Source organism: Condylura cristata, unplaced genomic scaffold (assembly GCF_000260355.1).
Source record: "Condylura cristata isolate star-nosed mole 26May11 unplaced genomic scaffold, ConCri1.0 scaffold00017, whole genome shotgun sequence".
NCBI lineage: Eukaryota > Metazoa > Chordata > Mammalia > Eulipotyphla > Talpidae > Condylura > Condylura cristata.
The window spans coordinates 28,465,393-28,484,400 of NW_004567118.1; the positions used below are offsets into that span (position 1 = coordinate 28,465,393).

The 19,008-nt window shown below is 42.1% G+C and overlaps 1 protein-coding gene across 2 annotated transcripts in view; it reads left to right on the forward strand.

Moving 5' to 3' along the window:
- RPL26 (ribosomal protein L26) overlaps positions 1–2,979 on the forward strand; it is a 5,495-nt gene extending 2,516 nt beyond the window's left edge. For both annotated transcript variants that reach the window (XM_004684609.2, XM_012725980.1), the window contains exons 3-4: positions 203–343; positions 2,806–2,979. In XM_004684609.2, the coding sequence (XP_004684666.1) occupies positions 203–343; positions 2,806–2,934 (270 nt within the window). In that variant the 3' untranslated portion in view covers positions 2,935–2,979. The remainder of the gene's footprint in view (positions 1–202; positions 344–2,805) is intronic.
- The last annotated feature ends 16,029 nt before the right edge of the window (positions 2,980–19,008 follow it).

Here is a 19,008-nt window from a genome sequence, read left to right on the forward strand (position 1 = left end):
ATGGTGGTGGCACAGGGGTGATTTGGTGATGGGAAACCCATGGGGATTACAATTGAGATGAAAAAAAAAATGTGAAAAATGATGTAAAAATAAACTTTTTAATAAAAAAAAAAATTTGAGTCTGTAGAATGTTTATGATTAATGCTTTTCCTATTTACCAGTTTGTTCTATCTGCATATTTCTGTTTTTTAATTTTCTTTAGGTTGTTCGGGGACACTATAAAGGACAGCAAATTGGCAAAGTAGTCCAGGTTTACAGGAAGAAGTACGTCATCTACATTGAACGAGTGCAGCGGGAGAAGGCCAATGGCACAACCGTTCATGTGGGCATTCACCCCAGTAAGGTAGGTGAATGCTTGAGAGAGAAGTGCAACCATTGGCAATGTGATATGTTACTTGCTGCAGGGCAATCCCCTAGAAATAACTGCTGGTTTTAGATGTGCTGGAAACTTTAAAATCTTTATGAAATCAAGGTCCCCTTTCGGTCATCATTTACGTTTGTTATTTAATGTATGTTTTCCTAAAAAGTTGTTAATGACCTGATTGATCGACCATATTAACAATAAATGGACCTTAGTATTTAGGTTAAATGGAGCGGAAAGACACAATTTGCTTTTGTGCATTAAAGCTTACAGTTAGTGCCCAACCTGATGGCACAGCAGGTTAAAGCACAGCACTATGAAGCTACCTCAGCCACTGTAGCACGAGTTAGATCCCTGGAGATGACCCATATGGCGTGGCAAACCTCTCCTGACCCACCCACTGCTCCCCTCAAAAGTGTATTTTAATACATCTGCCTGTTCTGCTCCACACTCTGTCTCTGGTGAATCCTCTCACTCCCCACAGGTCTGACCTGTACCCCAGTTCTGTATGCATAATAAATAAAATCTTTTTAAAAAAGAAAAATTTACAGTTAGCCTAACTCCTATAGCAACAGGTGCCTTTCCTGGACTTTAATGTGAATTAACCAATATTGTTGTCTCTAATCTCTTTTTTTAATGTTTAATTAGAGGTAGAGGTAATGAGTGATCATTCAAAACAGTATGAACTGTTTTGGGTCTATTTTTTCTTTTTTTTGTAAGATTTATTTACACATACAGAACTGGGGTACAGGCCAGAGGTACAGGGGTGGTGAGAAGTTTCACCAGAGAGAAAGTGGGGATCGGGACAGGCCAACTGACAAGTACATTCCTGAGGGGAGCAGTAGGTGGATCAGGAGAGGTCCACTGCATCACGTGGATCGGATCACCTCGGATTACCTCTGGGGCAGGCAGAGATCAAAATCATGCTGAAGTGGCTTTAGCTTCTTACTGCTGTGCTTTAACCTGCTGCGCCACCAGGGAAGGCCTATTTTGTTTTTTTTTAAAGATCTTGTATTAGCACCATGAATTTAATTTCAAACTATAGAAAGGTCAAAACCAGCATCTTTTGCCTAGAATTCATTGTTAATGTTTTGCTTTATCTCATTTCCCCATATCTCACTTCCCTACCTCAGTGGTCACAAGCCTCCTGACACTTCAGCCACACTTCAGTATGAGTCTCCTAAGAGCAAATGTTGTCTCATTCTTCAACCTAATGCCAATCATATTTTGCCTCCATCACCAGATCAGCTGTTACCAGGGTCACCAACCCAGTGTCTGATTCTTAGTCTCTGGGAATTTAGAGCATGACCATTAATCTGTACTCTTTATCATTCCGTGGTCATCAACATCTCTTAATTTCAGTCTTAAGACTTGAGCTATCTATAGGAGGGTGGCTGTACCCAGTTCTCAGTACCCAGTTGCCTATTTTGCATTTTGACTTGGATTTCTAATCCATGATTTCTAATTTGGCATCAAACTTTTGTCTTTGAAACCACCTCTTAGTTTGCCACCATCACAGTGTGTGACAGCCCTAGTCTCTCAATTGTTCAGCTAAAAAGGTCTTTTTTGTTGTTGTTGTTTAAATATCCTATGTCAGTCAGTAAGACCTACTGACTGCTGTTACCATTAAACTGATCTATGAGACTTAACCTGCTCTTCCCTCACCAACCATTTAACCAAGCTTACTCCACTCGCAATGATCTTCTAGTCTGCCGCCTCCTTGCTGTTCCTACAACTATGCTACCCAATATGTCTTTTGACTAGCTTCACCTGAGAATTTCATAAACCTGCAGATTCTGTTCCCAGCTTTACTGAGGAGAACTTGGGGATGAGACCCACAGATCTGTTTTAATAGGACTTCGGGGAAATCCAGGTTTAAAAAACACCTGTAAAACTCTGTTCTCCTACTTCTGGACCTATGTACTTCTCTTTTGGACACTTTGCCAGAGAGCTCTTTACTTTTATCCCTTTTTTAGGTGTTCAAATGTAACCTCCATCAGTAAGTAGGGCCTTACCTGATCTTCCTGTGTGATTTAGTTCCTATTCTCCATTCCTTGGCCTCTCCCATTGCCCTGTCTTTGCTATTTAAAAGACTGTTGTAGTACATTGACTTAACTGCATTCTGTCTTCCCCTTACTGGAAAATAAACTTAATGGTGGCAGAGAATTTCTTCTGGTCACCATGCTGTTACTATTTCCAGACCTAGTACAATATTTTCATAGGACTTCTTCATAAAACTAAATTTTGTCTAGTCTGGAGTTTTCAGAAGATCTTTCGAAGTAAGATCTGTGCTAGTTTTGCAGGTGCTGTCTGGCATCTGTGATTTACATAATCATTTCATGTTTAGGTGTCCACTAGCCCCAGGTGAGAAATGGAGTTGAATATTGAGATTTCCCATGTTTTCAGTTATTTAAAGCTTAGAAGTGTTTTTTCTTCCTTTGCAGGTGGTTATCACTAGACTAAAGCTGGACAAAGACCGCAAAAAGATCCTAGAACGCAAAGCCAAATCTCGCCAAGTAGGAAAGGAAAAGGGCAAATACAAGGAAGAAACAATTGAGAAGATGCAGGAATAAAGTAGTTTATGTACAACTTTCATTAAAATTTACAGCTAAAATGAAGAGCCTTTGTTATATGTGTGGTGCTTTGGGATGCTACCTAGTTCTTAATGGATCGGTTTTCAGGAAAGTTTAGATCTCCGGAAGCAGGTCACCCCAATCTTTTGGCTTTTATTTCACTTATGAAAAGTACAGTTGAAGTAAAGTTGGTTTTTTTACATTTGAACATGAATTTTTTAATTACTGGTGTTCCGAGTTTTCTTAAGGTTGATGAAATTTTTAAAGCAGGCAGCAGCAGCATTTTAAAGTATAAAGCTAGTTGGTGGGGCCACACTGCCTCTATTGAACATTTCTCCCCATCTAAAAGTATATGTGAGCCTAGGGATTAAGTCTCAGCTATCACCACTATGGCCTCAGTTGGATTCCCCACTAGCGAGCTGACCCACACATGGAGTGCCAGACCTCTCCTGTCTCATCTGTTGCCCCCTTCAGCAGTGTATTTCAGTAAGCTTGTATGCACCCTACTCTGTCTCTGGTGAATCCTCTCAAGGCCCAGCCCCACCCCACCTCTGGCCTATACCCTGATTCCTTTTTTTTTTTTTTTAAGATTGATTTATTCATACAGAACTGGGGTACTGGCCAGAGATGCAGAGGGTGAGAGGATTCACCAGGGGCAGAGTGGGGAGCAGAACAGGCAGATCGACGAAGTAACACTGCTGAGGGGTGCAGCGGGTGGGTCAGGAGAGGTCTGCCGCAGCACCATGTGGATCTCCGGGGCTGGCGGGGATCGAACTCATGCGGAAGTGGCTTAAGCTTCTTACTGCAGCGCTTTATTAACCCGCTGTGCCACCAGGGAGGGCCTATACCCCGGTTCTTAACGCAGAAATATCTGGCTATTTGACAGATACCGCTTGTTTTTTAAGATTTTGCATAAAAGTTTTGTATTGCCTTTAGAAAAGCCTTTTTCACACTAAACAGGAGTTGCTATGGCTCCCTGTTAGGATCCCCGAGAACTGCTTCAGTAGGTCCCATGAGAAGCCGTCCCCGTTACCGTTTTGTTCATAGTTATTGAGAGCATAGAAATCAAAATCGGGTGCCCTCAAACTTGATAATGAATTAAGTAAAAGGGTGTTACAAGAGCGCCCCTACCTTTCCTCATTAAGATTAAGCTTGTAAACTAAGAATGAAGAGTGCAGTTTACTTACCAACCTGGAAGCTTTGTAAAGTGAGAAAATAGTTAAAAAAGATTTTGCTGCGGGAAGCTGAATGGTAGTCCGGGTCACTTGACCCAGCGGAGCACCAAGGAACCGGGTGCCGGGCAGGATTTCTAGGCCTGAGTAGTGGGTTCCGTCTCTGCGATGGCTGGCGCCCGGGAGGGGCGGAGCTTCCGGTCGGCGCGAAGCAGCTTCCGGCGGGGCCCTCGTGGGCGGGTGGTGAGGCGGCGGTGGGGTGTGGCTGCACGCGGCCTGATGGGTGCACATGTTCCGCGACCTGCGGCCCTTGGCAGCTTCCCGCTCGGGACTGCCCGCCCTTGTACAAAGTGACACAGACGTGGTGGTCTCCTGCCCGCCCTCCTGTGCCCTCCCCGGCTCATCCGTTCAGCCCTGAGCCGGAGGCCCCGCAGGAGTGGGCGGGGCGGTGAGGAGTGGGCGGGGCGGCGAGGAGTGGGCGGGGCTGCGAAGAGCTGGCGGACCCGCGTGGAGCCAGGCACCGGGAGATCTGAGTCCGCGGAAATCAGGAGGGCACGCAGAGGAGGTGGTTCCCTCGCAAGGGGGTCTTCTGGAGCAAGGGGAGCTCCTGGCTTGTGAAAGGTGCTTTATTCGCATAAGTGCTTTTATCTACATTTTCACGGAGTCCTCAGAACAACTCACCGTGATGGAGACTAGAATTCGCCCCATTTTATTGTTAAATCGAAGACCTCTGTTTCCTTACCCAAGTTAACCACAATACATGGAATAAAAGAGAAGTTGAATTCGTAAGCCTGGACTCTGAACCTACTCTGTACTGCCTCAATACTATAAGTAAAGTGTTTGACCGATGTCTTTTGTAGTCGTTTTGTCGCCACTTTCTGAGGGAATACAGCTTAAGCAGATAGGTCTAGGTTATATTCATCTGAACCAGTCGGCTAAAAATACAAAGAAGCAAAGAGCTTCAGGGAGTGCAGGCATTCCTGGGAGGGTGATGGCTAGCAAGTGGAGCTGGTGAATGCATCGGAAAGGAGGCTGATTTACGTGTGATTTGAATGCAAGGATATCTAGGAGCTGAGAGACCAAAGTGAAGATGCACAAGTGGGCAAGGAAAGGAAATGTCTCCAATTTTCTCTAATTAAACTAATTTTATCAGTTACTCCACTAACAAGTCATACTGGGAAGCTAACCACATTTCTTTAGCGCTATGTTTCTCTTTTTGTTGCGTTAGAAGAAATGAAGGCTACAAGGGAGAGTAAATAAGATAAATGAATAGACGACTTAAGCAGTTATGGGAAACCAAAGAGTACAGCCTCAATCTAAAGGTAACTGGCACAGACACTCTTGTTTCACCTCTGCTCCTCTTTGTGGAGTATTCAATAAGTCTGCCTTTCCTGCCTTTTAATAAGTAAATAAATAAATAACGTAAAGTAGCTGTTCCTCTCCAGCTTGTTACCAAGCAGCTCTTTCTATTTTTCAAGAAAGTCAAATCTAGAATATGAACTGTCCCAATTTGTAAATATAGGTAAACATTCACACTTTAAAAACTAAACATTGTGTGGACAAACCAAATTAGTCTACTAACCAAATTTGCCTCAAGCTACACTTTAGAATTTCATGGTAGGTGCAAGGACCTTATCACATATAACAGGCTGAGAATTTGCACGTTTTGAGTTAACTTCTTTTTGTAAACATCCTTTTAAAATCATTTATTTATGCATAGAAGAATGGGGACATAGGCCTGAGTTGTAGGCATGAGGTGGGCGTTTGAGTGGGGACCAGCGACAAGAGGGGAGCAATAATAGGCAGATTTACTGAAATACACTGTTGAGAGGAGCAGTGGGCAAAACAGGAGAGGTCTGGGGTAACAAATGTGGGTTAGCTCCCTGGCTGGGGATCAAACTCAGGCCATAGCAGTGACATAGCTGAAATTTAACTCTAATGCCACCAGGGAGCCCCTGATTTTAAATTCTTTCCATCCTGTCTTCATCTCTTTATAGGATGGACATAGGACTCTTTCTGTACAGTGCCCAAAGAATATCATATAGCAGCCAGGACAGTCACTCAATTTCTTTATATATATATATATATCCTCCCTTTTAAAAAAAAAAAAAAGATGTATTTCATCTGTGTATACAAGAATGGGGAGCAGAACTGAAGACTGACTAGAATATATTACTTTGGGGAGCATCAGGTGAGACTGGAGAGGGTGCCAGGGATCTAGCTGGTGCTTCAGTGGCTACCAACAGCTTCATAGCAGAGTCTTAACCACTTGTGCCACCAGGGAGGACCCATTCATTTTGTACAATGTATGTTTTCTCCTCTCCAGAGTAGTTCCTGTAAAATTCCCACCACCAATCCCCATCATCATAGTCCTGCACCATCACCATACTCTGTTGTGCTCTTTCCTCCCGTTTTGATCTCTCTTTCTCCCCCTTCCCTGCAGAATGTCTCTGATTTATAGTTAGCTATTAATTTTGTTTTTCAATTTATTATAATTATTTGTTTCCTGATCCTTTGTTTGGTTCCTCTCCATTCCTCCTATCAGTAAAACCATTTTCTTTTTCTTCTGGCATATTTCACTGAGCATAATCCCAGCTCCATCCATGTTGCTACAGAAGTCATGAGTTTTTTTGATTGCTGAGTAATATTCCATGGTAATACACCACATCTTCTTGATCCAGTCTTCTGTTTTAAACATTTGGATTGTTTCCAAGTCTATTGTAAATAGTCCTACAATAAACATAGGGGTGCAGGTATCCTTTGAATTAATGTTTTTGTGTCTTTGGGTAGATTCCTAGGAGTGGAATTGCTGGGTCATATGGTAGCTCCATTTTTAGTAATCTGAGGAAACGCCACACAGCTCTTCATAGTGATTGGACCAGTTTGCACTCCCACCAGCAGTGGAGCAGAGTTCCTTTTTCTCCACATCCTCACCAACATTTCTTGTTTCCTGTTTTTTTAATATGTGTCAGCCTCCCTGATATAAGATGGTATCTCATTGTGGTTTTGATTTGCATTTCCCTGATTACAAGTGATGAACATTTTTTTTTAATTTTTTTTTAAAGATTTATTTGTGCATACAGAACTGGGGTACAGGCCAGAGGCGCAGGGGCAGTGAGAGGCTTCACCAGAGATAGAGAGGGGAACAGAACAGGCAGATCGACGAAGTACACTGCTGAGGGGAGCAGCGGGTGGGTCAGGAGAGGTCTGCCACACCATGTGGTCACCTCCGGGGCAGGCAGGAATCGAACTCATGCGGAAGCGGCTTTAGAGTCTCAGTACTGTGCTTTAACCCACTGCGCCACCAGGGAAGGCCACAAGTGATGAACATTTTTAAAGATTTATATATTTATGCATACAGAACTGGGGTACAGGCCAGAGGTGCAGGCACAGTAAGAGAATTCACCCAGAGACAGAGTGGGGAGCAGAACAGGCAGATTAACTGAAACACACTGCTGAGGGGAGCAGTGGATGAGACAGGAGAGGTCTGCTGCGCCACGTGGGTCAGCACACTGTCAGGGTATCAAACTCCTGCTGCAGTGGCTGCGGACAGCTTTGTAGTACTATGCTTTAACCCCTTGCGCCACCAGAGAGAGCCGATGAACATTTCTTCATATACCTGTTGGCCATTTGCATTTCCTCTTTGGAGAAGTAGACCCTTCTGCCTATTTTTTGACTGGATTGTTTACTTTGTTTTTGTTGAGTCAGCTTTTTGTAAATCATTGTGATCAGTCCCTTATCAGTTGTATTGTGTGCAAAAATCTCCTCCAAATCAGTAGGATGTCTCTTTGTTTTGGTTAATGTTTCTTTTGCTGTATAGAAGCTTTTTAGTTTGATGTGGTCCCAGCTATTCATCTTTTCCTTCACTTCCTTTAGGGGATGTGTCTAAAGATGTTACTGCAATGTATGTCATGTATAGAGTTTTACCTGTATTTTCTTCTATATATGTTATGATTTCATAACATATGTCCAATTCTTTTATCCATTTTGAGTTGGTTTTGTGCATGGTGTGAGACAGTAATCTAGCTTCATTTGTTTGCATGTCATGGTCCCATTTTCCCAGCACCATTTATTGAACAAATTGTCCTTGTTCCATTGCATAGTTTTTGCTTCTTTGTCAAAGATTAGTTGTTCATACATATGTAGGTTTATTTCTTGGCTTTCTAGTCTATTCCATTGGACTGTGTGTCTGTTTTTCTTATGGTACCGTACAGTTTTTTTTTGTTTTTGGTTTTTTTTTTTTATTATATAGCCACTCCGTTTGTGAGAGATTCAGTTTCTAGGTTCAGTGAGGCATCTGAAAGGTGCTTTCCTGAATCCCATTGAATACCTTGTTGTTTCAGTCTCTTCTGGGGATCTCTAGGACTATGGGATGATAAAAGATGTTTCTTCAAAAACAAATTTCCATGTCAATGACTGAATGAAACTGGTGGACAAAACAAACTAGTTTATTTACTGCAGAACTTCTCACAGCCTTTAAAATGTCATTTTGCTCTGAGTATATTACACTCAAACTTAAAGTAAAGAGCATTTTGTAAACATTCTTTTCTGTTGGTTATGAAATACATATTTTCCACATTTTAAAAATTTTGGGTGTATTCACTTAATATAGGTTCCACCCAAATGAAAGTTGTCAACAAGTCTGTAGTTTTATAGCGAATGAGTCTTAAAATTGGAAATGTGCTATGGTTAACCAGTGGTGCAGAGCAAGGGAATTTGAAACGTTTTTTAGAGGGTAACTTCATGACCTGGAAGCAGACTTACCTTAACTAAGACTCTAACTCTTACTCATTCCCATCTTTCTCTTCCTTGCCCCTCTTCCCCACTCCACGCCCCACCCTGCAATTAATTTGTTGATGGCTAGAATCCCAGGGATCTTATTTTCATAAGATCGTTGGAGTTCCTATGATCATTATGAACTCTCCCCCTGATCTCCTCACCATCCTATAACCTGGAGTTCTAAGGAGTCTCAGTTTAGACACCTGAGTATCAAGTTCTCTCCATGTAGAATTTGGTGGAATGTGGACTTTAATTGAGGTATCTTCTTGGCATGATAGCCTCCTAATAGAGCTCAAGTGTATATAGGTGAATTATTATATCAAATGTTGGTGAATATTCCACCTCTGGAAACAGCCCTTGCTGCCTCTGTTCAGAGCCACCAAGCCTGTACTTGAAAGTGGCTTCCAGCATTAGAGTGCTCAAATTCACTTGGACCCTGCATTATTCTGAAAATATGAGTGCTGCAGCTCAGGTAGAGTCAAAACAGAGTAGTCCCATAGGCCACTCAGAAGAGCAAAATCCCTTTTTCTTACCCACAAAGTTGGATTCATCTTGTTAGATATAAGACCTTTTATTTACTTCTGTTGTCTTTTTTTTCTATGTATAGTGGTCCCATGACTCACATTTAGTGTCACTTTGTTAGCATGCCATCCTCCCTGGCCTCTGCAAGTCCTGCCGCAGCTGCTCCTTAGCAAGACCTAAGACAGAATGGTCCCTGTGGCAGTAGCTGGTGTCCTTTTCAGCGACATTTGAAGATATGACCAGAGTTGAAAGTTGGAAGCCTGTCAGGACTGTTGCAGGAACACAATGCTGGATAGTTATGAGAACATGGTCCCTCAGAGAAGGGCTCAAGATTTTCATTGACTAATCCTGTTCTTAATGAGCAGGGAAAACCATCATTTAAAAATACACCACTGCTTTCTCCTTCACTTTCCTACAGTGAGGACAGACTTTTTAGCCACAAGAAACTACTTGTTTTTATGTTGGTTGTGACTAACCTCCCTGGTGTTAACTTCATGTTCAGAGTTTGCTGTTATCATGTGAAAATTGCTAGGAACTTTCTCACATTTATATTATTTTAAAAGGTGCAGAAGATAAGACATGAACCCACTGCCTTAGACATTTTCATCAATCCTCTCTCTTAATCAGTTAATAAAGACCAGTTAATTCGGTTTAACTGTATGAGCTAATGGATTCACTGTTTATTCTGTTTTTCTAACATCTAAAATTACTACATACTTGTAACTGTCTTACAGTTTTGAAAGATGTGGTTTTGAATGGTCCTCCTTGCTTTCTAAATGCTTTTTCTGTTTCTGCTTTGTACTATTCTGTTACTTTTCTTCCATGTAATAGTCTTCAAAAATCAGATGAAAGAATTAATGAGGAACTTTCAAGGGGAAGTCTTCCAGATGAATTTAACTTTGCTCTGTTTCTTTCTCCCCTTCTCAGGAACCTTCCTGCAGCAATCCATGATGCCACAGAGAGCTGGAAATGATCTCCCCAGTATTTCAAATACAAGTGAAATGGAAGTGGAGATAAGTGACATGAAAATTACAATAGCAAGGTATTTTCCAAAGAAAAGTACTTTCAAGCAATAAAGGAAGTCAAAGAAGCTAAGGAAAAGTGAAAGAAGTCTTCACATAACTATCACTGTGCAGCAAAATATGATGTGATTTCTGTACAAGGCACAGAGAAACTAATAGAGGCTAGCCATGGAGAGTGAAAGTGGGTACGGTTTTATGTTCATAAGGAAGAACTGTTTGATATACTTCAGGATATCCATCTCAATATTGGACATGGTGGGTGGACACGCATACTCGGGGAGCTGCAAGAAGTCATGGTCTTATACCTAACTGTGAAAATAGTGTCCCCAAAAGAACCCAGTACCCAAGAGAGGCCTTGCACCCAAACCTGTGCCTTTTAAGGACATTGACTGCAGATGCCAAATTGAAGTATTTGACATGCAGTCAAATGCTGATGGCGAATTCAAGTTTATCTTATATTACCAGGACTACTTGACCAAGTTTATTATTTTGCTGCCACTAAAAGCCAAACAGGCCCATAGATATTTTCACAAATATCCAATATTATCCAATAGTGGCCTATTGGATATTTTCACAATTTTTGGAATACCCAATGTGTTAGAGTCTCACAGTGGCAGAGAGTTCACAAATCAGGTTGTTAATGAGCTCAAAGAGATTTGGCCAGATCTGAAGATTGCTTTTGTTAAATACCACCCTGGCCAAGGCCAGGGCTTCATGGAGTGGCCAAGCCATGATGTCAAAAACATAAGTGCCTGGATGCAGAGTCACCACTCAGGACACTGGGCTGAAGGCCTCTGATTTGTACAGATGATGAAGAATCAAGTCTTCGATGTTTCCTTGCAACGAAGTCCATATGAAGCAATGTTAGTTTGCAAAGCCACACCTGGGCTCTGTTCCTCACACTAACCCTGGGAAACTGTGGCTGTTTTACAAACAGAGGAAGAGCTAGAAATTGCTAAAGGTCAGCTAGAAAACAGTCTGTGGATTAGGCAGGAAGAAAGGCCTGAAATTGGAGCAGACAGATCTGATGTGGATGAGCAAGAAGATCCCACTCCTCCTAAAGCTACAAAACCCAGCACCTTACAAGGGCCCCAGGTCTAGTCTTCTGGGGAACAGACACTTTGCTAAGTCAACACTTGTGTGTCTCTGAACATCAGCCAGCTCTCTGAGATCTGTTGCCAAAGGCCCCAGGGCAAGAGAAGATGTATTCTCTGGCTTCATCCATGGAGGCTCTGAGGAGAATCCATTCCATGCCTTTCTTCCTCTTTGCTCTCACATCTGTCTATAACCTTTGGTGTTTCATGACTTGTAGAACAGTCTCTGCCTCATTTTCATATGGGTCTTTACATGCCCTTTTCCATTTTTTGTGTTTTCCTTTGCTGTCTCTTATAACGCCACTTTTAGACCCCAAAGATCTAAGACTAATCTTAATCAAGGGTGATCTCATCTAGAAATCCTTATCTTAATCACATCTGTACAAACCTCCTTTTTAAAAAAAAAAAAAGATTTATTTATTTATGCTAACAGAACTGGGGTACAGGCCAGAGGTGTGGGGGGTGAGAGGATTCACCAGAGACAGAGTGGGAGACAAAACAGGCAGATTGACTGTAACATGTTGCTGAGGAGAGCAGTGGGAGTCAGGAGAGGTCTGCTACACCATGTGGGTCACCTCCCTGGCTGGGGATCAGAGAGCTTCACAGTGTGCCACCAGGGAGGGCCCCTGTAGAGAGCTCCTTTCTAAGTAAGGTCAGGTTTACAATTTTGGACTTGAATGAATTTTTGTGGGTGGGGACACAGCTCTACCAACTACAGCCAGTAGATGCCTGCAGAGCATGGAATGGTGCGGAGCTGTTGGCACTGCCTGGCATGTGTCTAGTACTCATTCCTTCCCCTGCCTATTCCTTTTCTTCAGACAGTTGCCCTGGAAAATGGGAATATCAGAGATATAGATGAAAGACAAAAAATTGACAGAAGAGGTTGATCCAATGTGCCTTAGAGACTGGTTATCTCTCCAGTTGAGCTCAGTTTCCTTTCCTGCCTTAAGAAAAACTCTATGACCCACCCCTGCCCTCAGAATGGCAAGCACAGAGAATTGTGTGACCTGCTTGAAACATATTGCAAAATTAGGTCAGAATTAAGGCATAGCTGAGACTGAGATCTGAGTCTGCCAGCTGTCCATGCTTCAAACAGTAAAGCATGTTGAATTTCTGGAGCAGATCAGTGCATTGCAAGAAGTGACCAAATACCAGGGAAACAACTAAGGCCTCTGGAGTAAACTCCAAAAGTTGGCCTGAAGTCACTGATCCAACCAGAGCAAGGGCAGTCTGGGTCATGGTTCAGAGTAAGGATAACTGACACAGCCAAAGGGAAGTTTTAATGCCTGGGTCTGTGTATGCTGTATTCCCAAGGCTTAGAAGAATGCTAGTCCAGCAGAGGTTTTCAGTAAGGATTTGTTGAATAAGTAAATGATTATGCAGAGGTGGGCACCAGGAAGAAGGAAATTTTTCTCCCATACATCCTTCCTGCAGTTCCTGAAGCCATCTAAAAGCCATTCTGATCACCCTCAGTCCCAGTTTCTCCTTCCGGTGAGGGCAGTAACAGCCCTGACACTGCCTAGCTGTGAGAGACAGTGTATGTGAAATGCTTTCTCCAGGAACTCTGAGCTTCTACAATATGAATTGTCCTTTGTACAAGCAGATCCTCTCTTCCATGTGAGAGTTGCAGACCTCTCTCCTTTGCCATTACTTTGTTGATGAAACAATGTTAGGTTGGGTATCCAGGGAGACTGCTTTATTATTAGAAAAGAGGTAATATTACTTGTTTTGGGAGGGGAGAGGTGGGTTAAAATCTTGCTCCGCTTTTCCACTCCTTGTCATTTGGCTTAGCAGAGTCTAGGAGCCCATCAAGTCTACAGTTACCATCCCCACCCCCACACTGACCTACTACCTCCTAGCTGCTGGACTGACTGGGAGTCACATCACTCCATGTGGGGGAGAGGTGAGACGAGGCAGGACACTGCTGTCTTTCCCTGGGGGGGACTACAAATAGCCTAGGTTTCCAGAGCTGCTGCATCACACTTCCTCTTTTGCTTCTTGACATTAAAGTCTTAAAGAAAACGCGTTGGAGGTGGACAGCTAGCCCCAGTCCAGGTTTACTTTGTCTGCTCACATTTCAGTATGTGGACCAGGGCTACTAACTAGTATACCACCAACTACTTTCAAATTCCAAATATGTTTTTCTCTTTACAATTAAAGTGAATTGCCGCCACTATAACACCTGCATGTCTAGCACCTCTTGAAAAATTGGGAAATGTGGCCACCCTGAGTTCAGATTTTTGCATGGCAGCAGATGACTGGACCTAATGGTGACCCCACGAGGCAGCCCCTGCATGCATCCTCCACCTGGCTACCATCTAGGCCACTCACACTCTTTGAATATCTGTCTCTGTAGCCCATTGCCAAAGATAAGTGAAATCAATATGTGACTAAAGAAACAGACTCTTGTATCTTTTAAGAATATATGATTAGAACGGCATACCCACATCAGTGTGTAGGGTTGTATTCAATTAATGATGCTGCACCAGCGTCTGGGGAAAATGAATTGTCATTTTAAGCTACTAAATTTGGAAGTCATTTCTTATGCAGCAGCAGACAAATGGTAGTCTGAATCTGAAAGTGTCAAATCCAGCAGCTCTCTGTTCCCCCAGGCCAGGCCCTTGTATCTTGCTTAATTAGGCGACAACCTGCCCCATGAAATTTCTGGAAATAAAACTCTACTCAAAATAATAAATGCTAAGAACTTTATATTATTTAATCCTCACAACTATATAAAGTGTTTGTGGGCCTCCCTGATAGCCCGGGGGTTAAGTCTCAGCACTATCCTTGCTGCCACCTGAATCTAATCCCCAGCCAAGGAGCTGACCCACATAGCACAGCAGACCTCGGCTGTCTCACCTGCTGTTCCCCTCACAGTAGATTTCAGTCGATCTCCCTGTTCTGCTCCCCACACTATCTCTGGTGAATCCTCTCACTCCCTGTACCTCTAAGCCTACATCCCGGTTCTTATACACTAAAATAAATAATAAAGTGGTTGGTTTGAAGCTGAAGAAATGAGTTTAAGTAGGCAAAGCAACAACTTAATTTCCCTCTTTTGTAGATAAGGCAATGATACTCAGAAAGGTTAGTAACCAAGTCTGTCTAAGTTTAAATTCAGTGTTTATAACACCTTCCCTGCTTAAGAATTTCTAGTGGTTCTCATTGCTCAAAGGTAATTATTTAAACCTGAGTCCAAAATTGATATTCCAGTTGAGGTGAAATTTGATTCCAACTACCTTTGTGTATTGATGTCTTGGCCTCAGTTCTATGTTCATTATTATTTTTCCCCCTCCCACTGGATTTTAAGGCTAAGGCATTGATTAGCATATCATTAGTTAGCACAGAGAAGTGGAGGGGAGGTGCCTATGAAGCTCAGACTTTAAGACTCTTGCTTCCAAGTTATTTTGTATGCTTTAGGACATTGGTGGAACAGACTGTAAAAGGGTGGTTTGCCAAAGCCACAATCACTATGAGCGCTAACAACCTCTGCAGTTACTTCAGCTTTCCAGATATGGTCTTGGGTCTTAGACTTTAGGAGAAAGGGTTTTTTGGTTTTGTTCTTAAATATGTGATTTTTTTTTTTTAAAGGAAATTTTTTTTTTTTAAAAGATTTATTTATTTGTACATACAGAACTGGGGTACAGGCCAGAGACTCAGGGGCGGTGAGAGACTTCACCAGAGACAGAGTGGGGAGCAGAACAGGCAGATCAACGAAGTACACTGCTGAGGGGAGCAGCGGGCGGGTCAGGAGAGGTCTGCCACTCCATGTGGTCTCCTCCGGGGCAGGCGGGAATCGAACTCATGCGGAAGTGGCTTTTAGCTTCTCAGTGCAGTGCTTTAACCCGCTGCGCCACCAGGGAGGGCCCTTAAATATGTGATTTTTACCTCTTTCCACTTATTTTATGGAAGTTTTACAGAAATGTATTTGAAACCTCAGATCCTTTTAAATATAAAAGAGCAAGAACTATCCTAAGGCCGTGTCATTCAAAAACTTAGGTGATAGCAGAACAGTTTTTTCCCTGGAATCTTCTGAATTTTGTCCAGAATTCTATCCCTTTGAATTTGTTTCTTTGTTAGTTCCTGGTTCCTCTTTATTGTTGTTATCTTGGCACTAATCTTTGTTTACCCAGGTTCTGACATTTTTACCCCAGAATTAATTACCCCAGATGGTCTGCTCTACTGTGTTTTCCAAGCAAACAAAGAGGGCAGGAAATAAGAATTTCCTGAGCAAATAGGCTTTCCGTTTTAATGTGAAACTACCTTTGAGATGCTTGTTTATCTTGTATCTACTTTTCTTATTTATAATTGGTTAGTGTTTCTTTTTTTTTTTTTTTGCATCTAATTTGATTTTACCTTTTCACTTAAAATTAGGTCCTGATATTTTTACCCTTTGCGCCCTCAGTCTCCTTTATAGAATCTTACTTTTCTGTCTAATTTAAACTAGTCCATTCTTCCCATTGACTACCTTCTTGCCCAGGATAACTTATCCATACCTAGAACTTTGGCTCAGGATATCTTTGTGCTTTTAGGCAACTTCCTTTGATATTCCCAACTGAGTGATTAACAGATGTGGATGAGCTCTTTGGAGCCTTTGGGCTTTGCACAGTCACTCCTGAGTTTGGCAAGTCATTCAGTGACCAGATGTTTGATCTCATCTTCCCAACCTCCTGTCCTCTCTCCACCTCAGTTCTGTTCTTTGAGGGCTATAACCTTTCTGTCTTTCTCCTGATGCTGTGGCAGGAGTCTTAGAAATAACTGCCTTAAATATAGGGACCACTAGGACTTTGCCTCAACACATAATCCAGATGACCAGTAATAACTGTCTTCCAGCCCTGAAACACTATCTCAGCTTGAAATGGGGTACAGCCACTCCAGACATCTGGAAGCTGCCACCCTTCTTCCTCTCCAGGTGCAGATGTTGTCTGTATCAGGGAGATAGCCTCCCTGGAAATCTATCATCAGTCTTGGCTTTTTCTCCTCTGTCTTTTCTAGCCTGTCACATTCATCCATTTATCAACATTTATCAACACCAACTAGGTGCCCGGCATCATGCTGGTCTTTGGAAGTACCATCAGGATCATAATAAAGCATTCTAAACGCTGAAGAATGGCACAAAACAGACCTTTAAGCCGCATAGGGGGTGCTTAGTGAGGCATGCATACAAAGGTCATGTAAGCCTACTTTTGAAGAGTTATTTGCTGAACATTGTCCACTCTGCCTGTTTTGTCCTGGGACACTCCTTCCAGGGGAAATAGATTGGAAAGAATCCTGAATACAAAAGCCTGGCAGACACCACCTTAACCTAGTAACCAAGCTAACATTGGCAATGTCCTGGAGCCTGATGTGATGCACAGAGAATAGAACTGATATTTCTAGGGAAATGCTTTACCTGAAACTAATATAAAGAAACAACTGACAAACTCAGATTGAGGACTATCTTACAAAATAACTGGCCTGTATTTCGCAAAAAGATCACTGCTATAAAAGACTGAGGAAAAGTAGACTAAAGAGACATGGCAACTGAATACAGTGCATGATCGAGGATTTAATTTTATTACTATGGTCATCGGAGTAATTGGCAAAATCTAATGTTATCTGAAGATTAAAGTATTATATCAATGCTAATTTCCTGATCTTGAGAATTATGGTAGATATATATGAGAATGTCCTTGTTTTTAGGAGTAAACATTGTATAGTACACTTATTTGGGGTAAAGAAGCATCAGGTCTACAATATGTTCTCAAGTGATAGAGAAGAAAAGTTGTGTGTGTGTGTGTGTGTGTGTGTGTGTGTGTAGAAAGGAAGAGGGAAAGAGATAAAAGGTAAACGTAGTGATGTTAAAATTGGGGGAAATCTGAGTGAAATATACTTTTCTGTAAATCTGAAATTATGTCAATTATGTCAAAAAAAAAAAGGAATTGGCAGGATCCACCAAGTAAGGCAGTCTTGCCTTCTCGTGACCTTGGGCCTCCTGGGCTGCCGTGGCAGTATCCCATGCAACAAGAATCACTCTATTTTCTAGTTGTGGCTCCTCTATGTTGCAGATGCCCAAAGGTATCTCTAAGCCCCCAGACCCTGTGCCATTTCCCCTTCTGTACACAGGCATATTCCAGGAATGGAGCTGAATGGTACCTGACAAATCCCTGCTTACCTAAATAGACAGAGCCAGAACGCTCACAACTACCACAGACAACTGTCTGTATTCCAAATAGTGTTCTCCAACTGAGAACAATTCTTCCATCCCACTAGTTGAATCCTTCTGCTACAAAACAGAAGTTAATCTGTTTCTAATGCTTTGTGAAGGCAGAAAATTATAGGCCTGTGTTTTCTCCATTTTAAAAAGTAAAATCTGTAGTTTCTTGACACTTGGCTGTTTAATTGTTGTTATTGGTGGGTTTTGTTTTTGAGAGCAGTTTTAGACTTACAACAAAACTGAGCACAAAATACATAGAATTCCCGCATACTTCTTTCTCCTAATACAAAACCTCCTCCCCCACCAACATCTGACAACATCTGGTGGTACATTTATTACAATCTATTAACCAACATTGAGGTATTATTATCCAGAGTCCATAATTTATTTTAGGGATGAGTCACTCTTGATATTATACATTCTTTGGGTTTTAACAAATGTAAAATAACATTTGTCCACTGTTAGTATCACACAGAATTACTTCATAGCCCTAAAATCTCCTCTATGTCACCTAATCATCCCTCCTTCCCTGGTCCCAAATGCCTGGCAATTACTTAACTTTCTACTCTCTCCATAGTTTTGTCTTTTAAGAGTATCATATGTTTAGAATGATCATCAGTATAGCCTTTCACTTAACAAAATGCATTTAAGTTTCCTCCATGTTTTTTCAAGTCTTAATATTTCATTTATTTTTGTCACTAGTTAATATTCTGTTGTATGGATTTCCCACAGTTCATGGCTAGAAATTTAGGCCTCTAGCAAATAGTCATATGGGTGTGTCCCCTAGAAAAGCAATCCTGTACCCAGTCAAGCCTGCAGGTAAGTGCAGTCCCAGATACATGCTCACCGGGAGGTGGTGTGCTCTTTCCTCTGTGTGTGTGCTACTTGGGGTCTCTTTGTGTTCCTGATCCCCTCTTCTCCTGGGCCCACCCTACTTATCTAATTTTAACATAATCACTCTTTTAAAAACCCTATCTCCTGGGCCCTCCCTGGTGACGCAGCAGGTGAAAGCACAGTACTACTAAGAAGCTAAAGTCATTTCAGCATGAGTTCGAGCCCAGCATGCCCCACATGGTGCGGCAGACCTCTCCCAACCCACCTACTGCTCCCCTCAGCAGTGTACTTCATCAATCTGCCTATTCTGCTTCCCACTCTGTCTCTGGTGAATCCTCTCACTGCCCCTGCACCTCTGGCCTGTACCCCAGTTCTGTATGCATAGATAAATAATTCTTTAAAAAAAAAAAAAACCTACCTCCAAGTACACTTTCTGAGGTACTGGAGGTTAAATCTTC